Below are 18,347 nucleotides of genomic sequence, written 5' to 3'. Positions count from 1 at the left end.
CTGTAACATTTCCCCAAATGCAGTCACATACCAGGGTAGCATCAAATCTAATATATTAAAAATAAAATATTGAAATGAATGGGGACCCACCTGAAATTGGCTTGTGACTCACTCCCAACCCACAGTTTGAGAAGCACTGCACTAAAGTTTAGACCTTACATGAGCTATAGGAGACCAGTTCGGCTTTTGTTTGTCATTAGGGCAATCCAAGCTGCTCAACCACCTGAAAACCTCCCCCCCCCCATTCTAGTGCCAACCCCGCTACCTCCAGTGGCAAGCACAGTGACACTCTGCAAACACTAGCACACATCTCACCATCTTTCGTATTTTCTTGATCAATGGAAAGATTTGATCCCACAGAAAGATTTGAGATGATTGCAGTCCTGGGGGAAAAAGTTATTACTACTGTATATAAAGCAGAGCAAGTGAAGTTTATTTGATAACCAGAAGAAGACAGGTAGTAACAATGACCATCTCATGTATTAGATGCAGTGGAGTGAACACATTTTACCTGGTGGAGTCTATAAAACAGCAGGACTATGGTCCAGTTCTAAGAGCTTTTGCATGAATGCATGAAATAGTAGAACCAGGTTCTCCTTAATAACATGTACCATCGAAATAGTACTTTACAGACAATTTCAAAGTGCTTCAAATACACTATCGCCATAATCATTAAAACAAACTTGTAAGGTAGGTCACTGTTATCAACAACCCTGTATTGTGGATGCAGGCTGGAGGTGAGAGACGGAGGCTTTCTGAAGGTCTCTCCTGTAGTAGAGTGACAGTATAAACATATGGTGGCTCTGTGGGATTTGAGTAGTTTGCAAGCTCAAAATCTCCCTGTAATTAGGCCACTCACCTATGCATCACATATGCCATGTATTGCCTTTGAAACTACGTTTGCAAGACTATCCCACAAAGATTAAAATGAACTGCTTTGATTGTCTGGATCAGTGATTTTCAACCTTTTTCATCTTATGACACAACTGATAAAGCACTAAAATTGTCAAGGCACTCCATCAGTTGCTTGACAATTGACAAGGCACACTGTGGCGTGGGTGGGAGGATCACATCTCCCAATGGGCATCTTAATAAATTACCCTCCCTGAAACTCCTGCAGCACACCTACAAACCATTTGTGGCGTACCAATGGGCCGCAGCACACTGGTTGAAAATGACTGTTCTGGATAAGTCATTTCCCAAATGAGGTCAAGCTAATTCTCTTTGATCAGAAAAACACACACACACACACACACACACACACACACACAACCAATTAATGGCCCAATCCTATCTCTCACAGTCTTCCACCATGCTGACAGTGTGTGCTGCACGTAATGATGGTGATGGGGCAATCAGATGACCAGTGAAAGGAAAGTAAAAATCTGTTTTGCTTAACTCTTGGTAGGCCGCCTTCTCACCAATGAGTCTCCTAGGATATACACTAGCTTGTTTGCTGACATATGTTTGAAGAGACAAAGCAAGTGGGTCCAGGTCAGGAAAGAGGGATAGGATCTCTCTGTGACTACTGCAGAAATCCACTTCTCCCACACCCCAGTTTGGCCCACTCCCATCCTGATCTCCCAAATTGTCCACAAACCACTCTGACCTGCACCACCGGAGCATCTGAGTAGTTCTGGCATGTGCATGGAGCCCCCCCCCCCCCGCTGTTCAGTGGATCCATAATGCAGCACAACATTTGTACTGTCACAAGGCAGTGCAACAGCACATCATTTGTACTGTCACAAGGTGACCTACAGCAGCGGATCACTAGATCGGGCTGTTAATGCCACAGAGATATCCTTCCCCATGATTACTGAAAACCAATTACGTTGCCCTTCATGCCATTTCTCATGTTGAAAACAAATTACTGGTGGGCCCTTTATATCCACGGGTTTGGAACCCACGGATTTGACTCACTGCAGCTTCCAAACTCATGGCGGAGGGCCCACCTGACCTCCCAACCACAACTGGAAGTGTCTTCTAGTTGCGTCTGGGAGGCTTTCTGAGACCTGGGGAGGCCACGTGCAGCCTCTCCAAGCCTCAGAACTCCTCCGGAGGTGTTGGAGAGGCACTTCTGGTTTTTTTAAGAAAAGCCCTCTATGTTAAAAAGTCATAGGTTCTTCTTCCTATAATTGCTCTCCCCGGTTGCTCACAAAACTTTGGATGAAGCCTTAAAAGCTGCTCCAAACGCAGGCAGGTCCTTCATCAGCGTCAGTTCCTTCTCTTACAAGCACTGACCACTGCTATAAGAAACAGAATCCCAACAGAAAGGGGGTGTTTCAACATTGTCTTAAAAAGTTTTGTCTTCTTTGGTGGTTTTGTCTTCTGGTGACATGCCTGGAATGCCACTTCCTGGGGAAATTCTGTCTCAGCTGCTGGCACAGGGATGCTGAGGATTTAAGGTGTGATCTGAATTATTTGTAACAGGAAGTTCTTCCTGCTCTGCTGATCTGGTCTCATTTGTAGTTTCTTCCACTGAAGAATGTTCAGCTGGAGCCTCTTCTGGTATTGATGATGCATGGGGATGAACAACTGTTGGGAGGAACAATAAATTAGTTGGAATAAAGCTACCAAATATATAGTCACATGTGGAAGTGAACCAGAATTATTATTTTAAAGCGCCTACTACTCAAACCTCTGCAACCAGGGCCCTGATACTCATCGTGGATCTTTGTAGCAGTGGAAGCAATGATCCCTGCATGTGTATCTGCTAAAGAGGTGTTTCACTTTAACGGTACCTCCTTGCCAGTGGAACAGTGAGCATCAGAATTCATGCCTAAAACTAGGAGATTGGTACTGTCAAAGCTGACCATGGTCACCATCTGTCATTAAGAACTCACCTGCAGAACCAACCTAACACAGATGACTACATGCAAAACTCCACATGCTGAATGTGGACATGTGCCCTTTTGTGTTTATGAGACCATACCCAGCAACAGGATCTACACATGGAACCCCTTTCGTTCTCCATGCAGATTGCCTTTTGTGCACTGCAACTCATGGTGACAATCTCATCTAGAACATCGCCAGCTGTTCTCATTCATTTAAAAATGGGTCGTGCGCAGGAGAACTGCCAGGTGCATTGTACTCATTGTAACTGATCACTTTTCATTTATGACTCTTATGGTCCAATTGCACAGGCCTTTAATAACAACATCTCCCGACAGTCTGTCATTAAAAGCCGTGTGGATCTGCTGCCAGTTGGAGCTGCTGCCACAAAGTTAATGTGGTTAATGCTGAGGGCATAAACTATCAAATGTGAGGCACAACTAATGGTCCAGTTCTATAAAAGGTCCTATAGCAATCTTGCAGCCCACTGCCTGAAGTCCTCTTATGGCATCACAAAAACCACAATGCTGTCATGTGCTTCAGGGCCACTGAATCTCATAATCTGCCACTGTAAGAACCAGAATGACAGTGCAAAAGTCACTTCATCATTCTGCAGGCTGGGCACATCAGCACAAATTGGCATAGGCTGCAGGTGGACAACCACCAGTCTGTAGAAAATCTTCCATCCTCCACCAGAGCAGGTAGGCTGGTGGCAGGAGTGGTTTGGGGGAAAATTGTGGGTGGATCAGGGTGAGAGAATCAGGCCAGGCCAAGGGCGATTCAGAGGTAAGAGGGGAAGGATCTTGGAACACTTACGCAAGCCAAGATCCTATCCCCCTTCCTGGCCCTGAAGATAGTCTTTTGACTTACACCAGCTAAATAGCTCATGTAGGTCTGACGAGACCTGTTGAAGGTAAGGGGCCTACCAGAAAGTAAGTACTTGTTTTACTTAATAAAACAAGACTTTTATTTACTTCTCCTGGGCTGCCTGGTTCCCCCCCCCCCCATAGCATGCAGTACACTGTTTGCCGTGCTGCATGCTATGGACTGGCAAGAGATAGGACTATGCTGTACATTTTCATGACTTACACTGGTGCTCTATCTCAAATCTTTTCTCTATGGTGAAGAACACCACACTCGACTTTGTCAACACTGTTTGTTTGCCTCAGTTTTCTAACTCTGCTAAACACTTACCTAAGAGAGCCTGAAAAGATTGCATGACAAGTATAACCAATGTAGAAACCAACACGGAGCCCAGGAAGTAAACCTGCAAGGAATCCAGAAGGTGGCATTAGTTAGAGCCACAAAATGCTGGACGTCTACTCAAAGGGCAACGGACTTGTACGTACCAGACTAGGATGTGAAACAGTCCTCAAAAAAATCCTCACGTGCAGATAAAGCAAAGCTAATGCACATGGACTAATTGATTCGTGGTTGCTATGATTCCAACACCTATGGACGATAATTCAAAAGGCACTTGTATGAATGCAAAAACTGTCCAAAGCAAGAAACAGCAGAGGGGCTTTTCAAAGAGAAGCAAGCTCTAGGGTAATGTGTATTTGTGCAGGGCACACAGAGATGCCCTGCACGCCAACAAAGTCTTCTCAGTGTACAACTCCTTCCCTATTGTGTTGTGTGTTACATGGACTGGTGCTTTATTACTTCATTTATCATTTACACATTTCTGTTATTTGAAACTTGGATGATGTCATCCATCTGAGCTTTCAAGTGATCACAGTGATAACTTCCAGAAGAGACCAAACATTTCTGTAGATCCTGGCAGAATCTGGCTTCAACCAGCTGATCCAATGAACAGTACAGAGATGGATTAAAGTCATATTACTGACTAACAAGTATGTGTCTACGCCCCACCCCATCAAACTCCACTCCATAAAATGGCTTCATTTAACAATCAAGTTATTGTGATTAAGTAATACCTCATTGTGCCTTGCAATTATTTTTCTTCTTTTACATTTTACGCCACGTTAAACTGGTATTTTAATCACCTGGAGTGTTTTTGAACACTTTTCAGAGCTAAAATAAATATGGATCATCAACTCTTGCGTGTTTCTGCATAAAGAGGTAATCCAGTGGTTCCCAAAATGTGAGCCATGGTTCCCCAGGGAACCGTGGAAACCAGCCAGGGGAGCTGTGGAATCCTTGCAAATAACCTTATAGGTTATAGGACTGTAGTACTAATGGGGAGCTGTAGCCAATGGCCCAGTTGGACAAGGGAACCGCCAGCTGAAAACGTTTGGGAGCCACAGGTGTAATCTGTGAAATTTAAAACATGGTTTTGTAATTTAAAGACAAGGGCACAAAAATAAAGCTATAGGTCTCAAATTCTTCATCTGCAAAAAGGCACTAATGAAAATGGAGAACCAATGTCAGCTCACCTTCCATAAAGCTCCTGAAGAAGGGTCATATTACTGGAGTGGATGGTCCTATCAATGTCTAAATGCTCTAAAATATGACCAGGAATGGAATAACCTTCTTCCAGTAGAAGAGCCAAGTTAAAGAATCCCTAAAACATGGAAAAGGAATTATGAATCTCATAATATTAAATACTTTCAGTTTCAGTCTCAAAGGCTGGTCTTCATACCATTTTTAGGCCTGCCATTTTACACATGAAGAACTGAGGCTGAGAGATGGTGTGACGTACCAATAAGGAAGTGGCACTGGTAAGGCATACGTGGCATGGCAAACCATCACTGCTTAATAGACAAAAAGAACCCTTGCCAAAGCAATGGGCTTTACTGTTGCATGAAGGAGAGAAATGTTCTCTTAGCCATATGAAGAGGTAGTGTGCAACAACCAACAAAGCAGCCATATTCAACCACAGAATGTGGCACATTTGATGTGCTGCAAATGGTCCACAGGTGTGCCAGAGGAGTTTGAGGGAGAGTCATTTATTAGTAGGGCCATTGGGGGATGTGAGACTCCACCACCACCAATGGTGCAGTGTCAATTGTCAAAAAACTGATCGTGTGCCTTGACAATTTAGTGACTTGTCAGTGTGCCATGAGATGAAAAAGTTTGAAAATTGCTGCTCTAAAGGTTGGGCCAGTTGTGCCAAAACCTTGCCATGGCATAAGAACATAAGAACAGCCCCACTGGATCAGGCCATAGGCCCATCTAGTCCAGCTTCCTGTATCTCACAGCGGCTCACCAAATGCCCCAGGGAGCACACCAGATAACAAGAGACCTCATCCTGGTGCCCTCCCCTGCATCTGGCATTCTGACATAACCCATTTCTAAAATCAGGAGGTTGCGCATACACATCATGGCTTGTACCCCATAATGGATTTTTCCTCCAGAAACTTGTCCAATCCCCTTTTAATGGCGTCTAGGCTAGACGCCAGCACCACATCCTGTGGCAAGGAGTTCCACAGACCGACCACACGCTGAGAAAAGAAATATTTTCTTTTGTCTGTCCTAACCCGCCCAACACTCAATTTTAGTGGATGTCCCCTGGTTCTGGTATTATGTGAGAGTGTAAAGAGCATCTCCCTATCCACTCTGTCCATCCCCTGCATAATTTTGTATGTCTCAATCATGTCCCCCCTCAAGCATCTCTTTTCTAGGCTGAAGAGACCAAAACGCCATAGCCTTTCCTCATAAGGAAGGTGCCCCAGCCCCGGAATCATCTTAGTCGCTCTCTTTTGCACCTTTTCCATTTCCACTATGTCTTTTTTGAGATGCGGCGACCAGAACTGGACACAATACTCCAGGTGTGGCCTTACCATAGATTTGTACAACAGCATTATAGTATTAGCCGTTTTGTTCTCAATACCCTTCCTAATGATCCCAAGCACGGCATGCAACAGAAGCCATAAATCAGCCACCTCTTTCCCTATTAAGGGCCTCAGCTCCCAAGCCCTGGAGACAACAGAGTTTATGCTGAATGTGGGAAGTACTTGTGGGTTCTGTGGACCTCAAAAGCCCTGATACGGCCCCTGGCACTTATGCCGTACAGTTGTAATTTATTACAAAGTGTGTGTACTCCAACTTTCATATCCTGCTCATGTAATTAACAACCTACCTGAGCATAACATGTAATAAACACCTACCTACATAAATAACATGTAATTAACACCTACCTGAGCATCTCCATCTAATGCTGCTTGGGCATACATTGTTACTGACATATCCAAGTCTCTGGATTGGTTTTGATACCCGTAGTAGTAGAAGTCTCCCACCTTCAAATATGCTGTGGAAAGGACAAGCCAAATGAAAGACTGGGACCAAGCAGGCGCCTTTCAAACCCCACCCAGGTGATGGCTTGGGGTAGACATCAAAGGCTGTAAACCTGATGCTTGTAAACATCAAAGGAACTGTAAACCTGGTGTTAGCATCAAATGTCAGGCTGCACAAAACTCCAACCAAAAGGAGACCATTCTGCATCACTCAGTGGTTTGGGTACGTACCAAATGAAGGTGCATTGTTTTGATAAACCGAGAAATTGTAATATCTCCAAATGCAGTCAGTAGCCAAGTATCCTTTTGCCACATTCTGCGGATGAAAAAAGGAAGACTGCTCAGTTTGTTTTACAGGATTATTATGATATACATCAAAGCCTATGCTGGGACTGGTTATGGTCTGCAATTCAGGAGCCAAGATACTGGGAATCACAAAGGTATCATCATAGGATTCTTGCTATTGTTTTCTGGAGCTGAAAACAACTGGAGATGTGACTTGCTCGAGGTCAAGAAAGTTGAAGCGTTCCTTGAGATGTCTAGGCACTGCTCTGAGGGCAGAATGACATTGTCATTGGGCCAATGACAACTGACCCAGTACTGACCTTCTTCTCCCAGGGATGCCTATGTTCTATTCTCAGGTGGTATAATAATATTAATAAGTAGAAGATTTATATATTTTTTTTGACAAGAGTGTTCACAAAGTGTATTATCTAGCGAAGTAGAAAGAAAGAAAGAAAGAAAGAAAGAAAGAAAGAAAGAAAGAAAGAAAGAAAGAAAGAAAGAAAGAAAGAAAGAAAGAAAGAAAGAAAGAAAGAAAGAAAGAAAGAAAGAAAGAAAGAAAGAAAGGGATTTAAAATGCCAAGAGGTCATCGTCTTACTGGTCTCTCTTCACAAAGGTGTGCCAGGTTTGTCTGTGACACTTCAATCCCAGTCTCTGCAGACAGAATGTAATACAGCAGGGCTTCGTGCCTAACATCAGAGAGAAGTAGGAGAAACAGAACGTGCAAATTGACCATGAAAAAACCTCAGCAACCATTTAGAACAGGAGTCTCCAAACTCTGGCCCATGGCATTACAAGGAAAGCACCTCAAGCACGGTGCAGAGGTGGCACAGCCACAGCGTTTCACGCTGCAGCCTGCTATCTTCGCAGTCGATCACTATAGTTGATCACTACAGAAACCGCTTCTGCTGCCCATCGCCCCAGAAGGCTCTGCACCCCAATTTCCCAGCGGAAATGACTGCAGGGTATGAGTTTCTGAAGTGACTGGCTGCAAAGAAAGCAGGGATGCAGCATGGAATGGTAAGGCTGTGCACCCGAGGGGCTTTCCTTCTAACACCGGATCTTTCCCATGGGCCACAGTTTGGAGGCCGCTGGTTTAGCACAGTTTTTCAAACTGTGTTTCAGGGAGTGCCACTGGCGTTCCTGGCACTAAGGGCGCAATCCTTACCCTTTCCAGCATTGACTTAAGGGCAAGGCAGCTCTGAGGTAAGGGAACAAACATTCCCTTACTTTGAGGAGGCCTCTGTGAGAGACACCCAACTGCAGGATGCAGCACACAGCCCACTGGCACCGCTACGCCAGTGCTGGAAAGTACTGACATAAGGGGTTAGGAGTGCGCCCTAAGTTTCTTTTGCAGTTGCGATTGGCTCTGAAGGTGAGGGTGGAGATACTTTACACCAGTGACCAGGCACCTGAAGAAACTTAATGTCTTGCTCCCCCCTCAAGTGACACCAGTGGGGAGTGCTGCAGAGCAGAAGTTTATCAAGGTTTCCTCCATTAGAAAAGCAATAATGGTGGATGGGATTCCTTGAAAGACAGCTTGACTGCCTGTCACCACCATTCTTCCCCTGTGGCTTACAGCAGGAGAGCGTTGTGTGTATTTTAGGTCAAACTCTCCAACCACACAGGGCAACACTGAAACCCAGTATCATTATCCCCCATGCAGTTCACTACTTTAATTAGGGAAAAAATAAACTTTCATTGGAAGCCAAGTTTTCAGCACAGTTTCATTCACAACCTGTACTTTTGAGAGTTTGTGAGCTGGGCTAGGAAGCGAGAACATGTCTCTGAAGCAACATTGACACCTATTGGTTCAACAGAAGAAGGGCAACCATTAGCCAAGTTAGATATGTCAACATGTGGAGTTTGCACAATCTGCTGTACATCACATCTTCAAATCTTTTCGGCAACGCTTCTGTGACGGTGAAGGAAGGCTAACTGGTTATGGGGTACCAGTAAACTCCGCACTAGCATGAAGGGGCACAGTGAGGATTTTATGACTAACTCGAGTTACTCAAAATGTCTTGAGTTGTCTCCATTGCTAGGTCATAGCTAATGCTCCAATACATCTGCTTGGAGTATAAAAGTGAGGAAAAAGATAAATCAGTAGGCCCAATCCTATCCAACTTTCCAGCACTGGTGCAGCCACAATGTAGTCCCGAGGTAAGGGAACAAATATTCCCATACCCTGAGGAGGCCTCAAGGTCCACTAAAATTGAGTGTTGGGTGGGTTAGGACAGACAAAAGAAAATATTTCTTTACTCAGCGTGTGGTCGGTCTGTGGAACTCCTTGCCACAGGATGTGGTGCTGGCATCTAGCCTAGACGCCTTTAAAAGGGGATTGGACAAGTTTCTGGAGGAAAAATCCATTACGGCGTACAAGCCATGATGTGTATGTGCAACCTCCTGATTTTAGAAATGGGCTATGTCAGAAGGCCAGATGCAAGGGAGGGCATCAGGATGAGGTCTCTTGTTATCTGGTGTGCTCCCTGGGGCATTTGGTGGGTCGCTGTGAGATACAGGAAGCTGGACTAGATGGGCCTATGGCCTGATCCAGTGGGGCTGTTCTTATGTTCTTTTGTACCTTGTGATAACTTGCAACCGCCTCCCCAACACAGGAAGCAGTGCATACCCCCTAGAAACAGTAGCACCAGCACTTGAAAATTGTCAGGATTGGGCCCTAATTCTTTTCAATTTAGCTATCATTTAGTGGTCAGTTCAATGGCTTAAAGTCAAAAACTTCTGATATATATTTCAGTTTTCTTTGCTCTCGCCTCTAGAAAGGCTAATGGTTTGGGAAGGCTTTCTGATATTTCTGATAAACCTTTGCTAATTGGGTAAGAGGCACATTTTCAAGTGGGTGCTCCTGTTTTATTTAGCAGGGGGAGAGTAACTGGCGCTCCTCACCCCAGCAGTGTCTTTTCTAGTGGCTGTCTGCTGGTGTTTTGCATCTTTTACAATGTGAGCCCTTTTGGGACAGGGAGCCATTAATTATTTGATTTTTCTCTGTAAACTGTTTTGTGAACTTTTGTTGAAAAGCAGTATATAAATACTATTAATAATAATAATTTCACCACATCAGTTGAGAATATACTCACTCACTCACAGCAGTACCAGACAGTCAAACCTACCATGACATTTCCAGGTAAGCATTGAGGGCTTTTCGGATGACATGGCCTAAGTAGCCATTCTTTTCTGCCACATATTTTGCCCAGCTGGAAAGAAAAGCAAAAACATTGAGACTAGAAGCCTGCACTCAATCTGCTGAGTGGTGCGCGCACTCTTACGCACACGCCTTTCAACAGACCACTTGGAAAATATTCCACTTCCCAGAATGCTGTTTTTCTCACTTTTCTCACCTATCTCTGCAAAGGTACATACTCCGGCAGCTGTATTTAGGAAGGAGTTGGTGGATGGACTTGACTACCCTGTGGACTACAGAGAAGCTGTGTGCTGGGAATGTCAAGCAATGCCCCATTGAATGGAGGTCTTGCCTATGCAATTTCTTCCTTTTCCCTCTGCACCAAGGGGATCCCATGAGCTGATTCTGCATGAGTGGGTGCTGTTGTGGACAAGATGCCAGCCCACACTTCCTCAGAGGGGAAGGATGAAGGGCAGCTACCTTCACTGCCAGCGTATGAATCAGGGCTTCCTTTTTCCTCCCTGATGCCTGCTGTTGAATGTGCACAAATGAAAATATTCTCAGCTCAAGAGGAGACTTCACAACAGTAATCAGGGTACAAGGAGAACTAATATATATATTAGGTATATTAAAGTTACTGAGAGCGCAATCCTTGTTCCAGTGCAAGTTAGGACTGGGCTGCCTGTTCCCAATTCTATTGTGGCCATGAGTTTCCTGAACTAATGGTCCAGCAGCACAAGGCACCTTATGGCAGTACAAAAGCTGGGCCACTGCTGTAAACAGTAAGAGGTGCAGTGCAAGCAGGCAGCAGCTCCAGGAGGCTCTGCAGGTGCCCTTACATTGGCGGCAGGGATGGGGAGGGCAGAGAAGGGGGAGAAGGGGATGATCTTGGCATCAAATGACCACACCAGATCCCATTCCCCCATTTTTTGGCCCACCTCACCCCATTTCTCTCTTCAGATCTACTCCAGCTACATAGGTGGTGTGGGTCCTAGGAGACTCATAGGCCACCAGGAGGTACATGCAGAGGCAAGTAAAAAAATGCCCCCGATTGTCCCAACCCCACCACTGGATGCAGTATGTACTCCACCAGTGCAGTGGCGTTGGTGCCAATGGAGGGTGACAGAACTGTGCTATGAATCAAGACTTTTTTTCTTTTTAATCATCACAATCATGCTAAGAAATTTGTCCTTGGCTCTCAATAACTTTCATAGCCATATTTACATTACTGCCTTTTCAGGGTCCCTGGGAAAGCTTGGTAAAGTTCCTGTGATGTAATACAGAGAACATCGTAAAGTCCCTTCCATGTGGCCACCTTCAGCTGCTTTATAGAAGTATTCAGCAGCAAGTGTCTACAGAGGAAAAAAAGGGGGGGGGAGGAGAAAAAGATCAAATTACTCTAGTTGCCTCTTCTCCTAGTTTTAATTAACAATACAGGACAATAGGTTTGCCAAAAAGGTGATTTAGCTATCATTTGTGTATGTCAAACAGAATATCCACTGCGCAGTAATTTACACTTGAGAATCTAGACCGAAAAATACTCTACAAAACCAAATCCATTCTAGGGTATCACCAGAAATAAGGTGACATGTTTATGACACTAGCAAGGAGATCAGCTTGCCTAATGATGGAGACCAAGAACAGATTTTAAAAGAACAGGAAATGGTCAGAGAAAGGTGTTAATTCCCATTGTTTACCCATGTATTTCTTTGTACCACAGTCGCCTCTGAGAAAAAGGTTTTGCATGCTGTCACATTGTTCCAAAACCTACAAAACCTGTTTGACCAGAGGTCAAAGTGAGATGCGCAAAAACAGTAGGAGCACCAGCTCCTCTTTTGAAATATCGAATTCTCAGTAAATGCCAGTCTCTAGCACAGTGTTTCTCAAACTGTGGGTTGGAACCCATTAGGTGGGTCGTGAGTCAATTTCAGGTGGGTCCCCATTCATTTCAATATTTTATTTTTAATATATTAGACTTGATGCTACCATGGTATGTGACTGCATGTGGGGAAATGTAACAGACCTGTACTTTTAATAAGCTACTATGTATATTCTTTTAACAATGATAGTAAATGGGACTTACTCCTGGGTAAGTGTGGGTAGGATTGCTGCCTAGGATTGTTAAAAATTTTCCTGCTTAATGATGTTACTTCTGGTCATGACATCACTTCCGGTGGGTCCTGACAGATTCTCATTCTAAAAAGTGGGTCCCAGTGCTAAGTGTGTGAGAACCACTGCTCTAGCATGAAAATATCACCTTCCTTACTTGGTAACTGTGCAGCAAAGGGGCCCCTTTAGCATGCATGTCTCTCTCCTAGTCTAATTGCAGTCTTAAGTCTATCAGCCAAGGTTGGAGATCCTCCCTGTCCCAAAAATCATTATATTTAAGATTTAAAAACTTCACAAAGAAGCTTTGAAAGACAATCTAGCAAACCACAGTGCCAGTCAGTGCAGTGTAGTGGTTAGGGCAGCGATTTTCCACCAGTATGACACGGCACATTGGTGTGCTGTGAATGGTCTGTAGGTGTGCTGGGGCATTTGGGGGAGGGTCATTTATTAGTAGGGCATTGGCGGATGTGAGCCCCCCCTACCAGCAGCAAGGTGTGCCTTGACAATTGTAAAAAAACTGATGGTGTGCCTTGACAACTTTAGCACCTTGTCAATGTGCCAATGTGAGATGAAAGCAATTGACAAATCGCTGGGTTAGAGTATTGGATTGGAGCAGAAAAACTTGGGTTCAAATCTACTCAGCCATGGAACTCCCTGGACGACCTTGGGCCAATCATGTCACTGTCTGACCTACCTTATGGGGTTGTTGTTTTAGATTGTGGGCCCTTTGGAGACCGGGAATCATTTTTAAATTTACCTAGCTATAAGAACCACTTGGAAAAGACTTTTTGGCTGAAAAGAAGTATACTGTATAAATATAGTTAACTGCAATAATAACACCGCCCACACATTTTGGTGCATTAAAAGTTAGACTGGATATATTTGGGGCACTGATTCCAAAAATGGCATCAATTTTGCCCTATCAGCTCTTGTTTTGGAGATACAGCATAGCCACCTTAGATGCTGATTCAGCTGGCCCTACACATCAGCATCTAAGGTGGCTTTCCATATCTTCAAAAGTAGAGCTGATACAGCCCAAGCAATGCAATTTTTGGAATCAGCGCCCCCCAAATATCAAAGAAAGGTCTAACTTCTGAAGCATCAGAACAATTTTTTTTTGGGGGGGGGGGCAGTGAAAAGGGGAAAAGGGAGCTATGAATTCTGCCTTGAAGTACTTGGAGGAAGGCCAGTATAGAAAAGTGAATAAAAAAACCGTGAGACTCACATGATTTTTATCAGACATTCCTGGATACGTGCCATCTAAATGGAGGACACCAAGATTAAAGGATGCATCAGGGTTGCCCATAGCTTCAGCTTTTAGCCAGTATTTGACTGCTTTTGCATAGTCTCTCTTAAAGTTATGATAATACCAGCCCAGACCATTCACTGCCTGAGGGAGTCCCTGAAGGTAAAGAGAATTTAAAGGAACAATCTTAAAATAATTGTGTTTGTGCAGCATGCTTCAGTCCCCACTCTCTCCTGCTGGAAGGCCTAAAGGCTGACAGAGAAATATGGGATGGGAGCCACACATGCTGTCCAGGCCACAGTCTTCCCATGATGGTGGAGCTCCCCAGTTAAAAACTTGGAATGCTTCTCATGCTCCGAGCTGTGCGGAAAAACCAATGCAAATGTAGAGAAAGCGCACAGTGCACATTCTTCTGGAGCTGTGCGACTTCAGCGTTTCTGGCAGGAGTCACACAAGTGCTCCCCCACAACAAAAGCTTGCTGCACGTGGAAAACACATCGGGGAGGAGTTTGGGCTCAAACCTTTGCCCCAAGAGAGTCTAGCACAACCATTTTCAAATGGTGTGTCACGGCACTTTGGTGTGCCAAGAAACATCATCAGGTGTGCCCTGGAAATTTGGAGCACAGTGTTGAAAATCGCTGAAAAACCTGTCCAGGTTCTGCAGCTGTTTCTAGGGCAACTGTATGTAGTAACAAATTGTCTCTTCTTCTGCTGGCAAAGTGCTGCTACCCCTCCCAGGCCTGATTCACCTTCCTCCCCACCCTCACCACTGCCCCATTCTGCCCACCCACACCTCCCTCCATCCCTTGCGCAGGCTTACCTGCTCCAGGGGTGTCTGTGGACCTGCCAGAGCATTGGAGACCACTGTATCCTCCCCAGTGGCTGGCCTACTGCACCCGTCGGTAGAGGCTGCTTTATGACAGCCGTAATGCAGCCTCCACTGGAGCAACACTAGTTACATTGGGAGGGGGAGGGGGATAGGATTGGGCCAACACTTTTGTAGACGTTACCTTTGAAGCCGCTTTTTGCATTAGATGTAAGGCAAGTCGTCTGTTCTTTTTTACACCTTGACCCTAAACAACAACAAAAGGTCAGTTTTAGAGAGTTGCAAGACCTTCCCTACCACTTCTTGCCCACTGAAAAGTGAGATTCTCTACCTGGAGAATTTAGCCAGAAAAAAATGGAAGTGCAATTTTCACTGGAACAGGATTTTCCACATAGTAAGTTGGCATCCAACCGAAAGTGCAGTTTGTTTCCTATTTAATCAGTTCTCTATTGCTTAAGATCAGTCAGTTGCTTATCTGTCTACTACAGTCCGTGAAGTTGCCTTAATACCGAAACATTTTGGGCATCAAGTCATTTTTCTTCCTTGCAGTTTTTCAGTAACTGTTCAGAAGCCAGTTATTCTGTTCAAAACACTGACATTAACTGGCACTATGCCATTTTCTCTTTGGGAGGATAGAAGAAAAATGGGTTTTTGTAACCCATTGTAAACTGGTAATTTTCAGTGCGATTTACAGCCCAATCCTAAAAGTGGCATCTTTTGTCCCCTTCCCCCAGGGAAAGCCCCAAGACCTGCAATGGGGCTTCTCAAGTCTGTGACCGTTATTTTGCCAGCACAGACTTCAGAGACTCTGTGTTGGGCCTTCTGGCCCAATACAGAGTTCAGGTTCCAGCAGAGCAGAGCTCTTGTAAGTATGTTTAGGATTACAGCAATGTTTAAAAGGCTAAAATCCTATACAGTCATTCCTGGGAATAAGACCCACTGAACCTGGGTCTTACTTCTGACATATATAGAATTGCACTGAAAGACACCCAACAAGGAATCAGAATTGAACTAGCAGGAGATAACAGAAGGCTGGAAACATATACTTTTTCATCTGTAATGTATTAACACAATAAAAAAGGAGAAGATCATATAGTTATGAACTTCTGAAAGCCAATCTCACCTTGAGCAGCACAATGGAATAATCATATAGGGATACTGGGTCTTCCGTTTCCAAGGCACCCTTTGCATACCACTCTATAGCTGCTTCAAGATTTTTTTCCACTCCTTGCTGGCCCCAGAAAAGCATCTGTCCCAGCCTTTGCTAAAACAAGACAAAAAACGTTAATAAACCTCAAATGTGAGCTGCAACAAGCATTTATTTATTGACTAAAAATCCAGCATTTTTTTTTTTCCAAATGAAACCCAGTGTGGCTAACAGACAGACAGATTAGAAAGCAAACAAAGAATGATAATTACAAAACATTAACAATAAAACCTAGCCTTCAAGCAGCAAAAAAAACAAGCAAAAGTCAATTGCAGGTAGATTGCAAGAGCAGGTAAGGTGGCTATGGGAGTGGTTTGGGGGAGGATTGTGGCTGGCAGTGGGCCAAACTGGGATGGTTTGGAGGCAGGAGCAAGAGGATCTTGGCAGCAGTGGTACACGCCAAGATCATATCCCGATTTTCCTAACCCAACATGCCCCCTTTGGTTCCTTGAACGTACACATTGGTTCCTTGGATAACTGGTTCCTTGGAACATGAACATTGGTTCCTTGGATAACTGACATAGATCCAAGGAGAGCCATTGGCCACCAGGCAGCTTATGGGAAGGTAAGAAAAAATGATTTTTACTTCTCTCTCCTGGGACATCTGGTTATCTCCACCCCAAAAGCATGCAACACATGCTCTGTTGGCACTACTGAATCATGCAGGCTAGAGGGGATAGGTTTGGGATGAGACATTAAAAAGCAAGCATAGTGTGGAGAAGATGGACAGAGAGAAATGCTTCTCCTCTCTCAACATCATCCAAGGAAACTGAATGGCAGGATATTCAGTATGGAAGGGGATACATCTTCACACAGCACACAATTAGTATGTGGGATTTGTGGTCATGAAATGTGGTGATGGCCATTAGCCTGGCTGGCTTGAAAAAGGATTGGAAAAATTCTTGGAGCCAAATCCATCCACAGTCACTAGTTATGATGACTATATGGGTTACCTTTGGAGCCAGCAAGAGTATACCTCTGAATACCAGTTGCAGGGACATTATGGTGGGACAGAAATATGGTTCAGCAGGACTTTTGGGGCAAGGCGAATCCAGCAGGGCTTTTCTTAAGACACAACAGGAGCAACCAAAATGTGATTTATTGTAGTTCAAACCACATCAGCTCTACCTGTGCAGCCGCATTTCCTCGCGTTGCTTCGTGTTTCAACCACATGAAGACGTCACCATTTTCATTGGTCTGAGCTTTCAGTAATTCGTCGTCTTTCAGCCGTATTGTTTCTACAAATGCCTAAAACAAGAGGCACATCAAAAGCATAAATCAGAAGATTTATGGGGCCAGAGTTGATGGATAAAACCACCTGCGTCCCATGCACAATGTCCCAGGTTCTTTCCATTGAATCGCCTGTTGAATGAGCACAGGTATAGGATGTGCCTCGTTAAAGATTCTGCAATGCTTTATTTATAGCAACTGTTGTGAATGCAAATAACACACTCTAAAGACCAGAACATTCCACATGGATAGATGTTATAAATGCACTGAAATGATCAGACAGGGAATAAATCCTGATAGCACTTTTATTTTACCTGATTTCCTTTTGTAGCCTGGTGATCAGGCGGTGTCTTTACAGCAACATCACTATAGTACGCGTATGATAATTCCAGGTCTCGTGGGTAACGATTAATGCCTTGGTAGTGCTTATACCCAAGGCTGAGCAAAGCCAGCCTATCACCTCTCTGAGCAGCAACCAAACTGTAAAGCAGACCCTGGAAATAGTTAACAAAAAGAGGTGTGAGTGCCCTTTCCAACTCCCCACCCTCACCCCAGAGCTGCTGTGCCAACTCAGGATGGACCAGACATCCTTGTGGGCTGTCTCACAACACTCCCCTTTCCCCTGGGAAAACAGCTCTGTCTCTCATGCCCTGCTTCCTTCCCCTGAGCCAACTAAGGGCCCAGTCCTATCCAATTTTCCAGGGCCGGTGCAGCCATGTCAATGGGGAGTGCGCTGTATCCTTTGATGGGGAGGCAGTCACAGCGGCCTCCTCAGCGTTAGGAAACATTTGTTCCCTTAACTCCAGGCTGCATTGTGGCTGCACTGGAGCTGGAAAGTTGGATAAGACTGAGCCCTAAGGCTATTGCCTAGCTCCTGGGCTTGCATCAGAGCCCTTCTTCTGCCTTTTAAACTCTGCTTTAAACAGGAAATTGTTTCGTCTTGCTACTCTTGCCCCACAGCTTTGGCAATGCATTGCACTACATCCACCAGAAATGAACAGGTAATGTTGGTCTTCGGCATAGCCTTGCTAATCCATCATTCCATGTTTGTCTCAAGTGCAACCAATCCAACAAAATACTTGGCGCACCTATCATTTTCTTTCGCTGGGTGAGCACATAGTGTGTGTATGAGGTTGGCCAGTGGGATCACTAGGGAAGTGTGTGGGGGGATGTGGACGGCACTGGGTGACACCATCAGGGTGGGCAACACCAAAGGCCAAGAACAATGGGAGGCGGAGGGCTTATTGTGAGGCTTGTTAAGGAGGAATGACCCTTC

The 18,347-nt window shown here is 44.7% G+C and overlaps 1 protein-coding gene across 1 annotated transcript in view; it reads right to left on the bottom strand.

Annotated features, from left to right (window-relative positions):
- Window positions 1–1,665: 1,665 nt before the first annotated feature.
- The window catches only part of SEL1L3 (SEL1L family member 3), a 33,614-nt gene continuing 16,932 nt past the window's right edge, over window positions 1,666–18,347 (bottom strand). Inside the window, exons 10-23 of the mRNA XM_066632360.1 lie at window positions 17,386–17,565; window positions 16,970–17,089; window positions 15,758–15,898; window positions 14,819–14,881; window positions 13,788–13,964; window positions 11,678–11,805; window positions 10,443–10,526; window positions 7,910–8,000; window positions 7,260–7,344; window positions 6,933–7,042; window positions 5,229–5,356; window positions 4,182–4,284; window positions 4,027–4,099; window positions 1,666–2,535 (exon numbers count right to left, since the gene is read on the bottom strand). Coding sequence (XP_066488457.1) covers window positions 2,372–2,535; window positions 4,027–4,099; window positions 4,182–4,284; window positions 5,229–5,356; window positions 6,933–7,042; window positions 7,260–7,344; window positions 7,910–8,000; window positions 10,443–10,526; window positions 11,678–11,805; window positions 13,788–13,964; window positions 14,819–14,881; window positions 15,758–15,898; window positions 16,970–17,089; window positions 17,386–17,565 — 1,647 coding nt within the window. The 3' untranslated portion in view covers window positions 1,666–2,371. The remainder of the gene's footprint in view (window positions 2,536–4,026; window positions 4,100–4,181; window positions 4,285–5,228; window positions 5,357–6,932; window positions 7,043–7,259; window positions 7,345–7,909; window positions 8,001–10,442; window positions 10,527–11,677; window positions 11,806–13,787; window positions 13,965–14,818; window positions 14,882–15,757; window positions 15,899–16,969; window positions 17,090–17,385; window positions 17,566–18,347) is intronic.

The sequence above is a fragment of the Tiliqua scincoides genome, chromosome 6 (genome assembly GCF_035046505.1).
Source record: "Tiliqua scincoides isolate rTilSci1 chromosome 6, rTilSci1.hap2, whole genome shotgun sequence".
NCBI lineage: Eukaryota > Metazoa > Chordata > Lepidosauria > Squamata > Scincidae > Tiliqua > Tiliqua scincoides.
The sequence above is the reverse complement of the archived record's forward strand: the minus strand, read 5'-3'. Positions and strand labels throughout refer to the sequence as shown.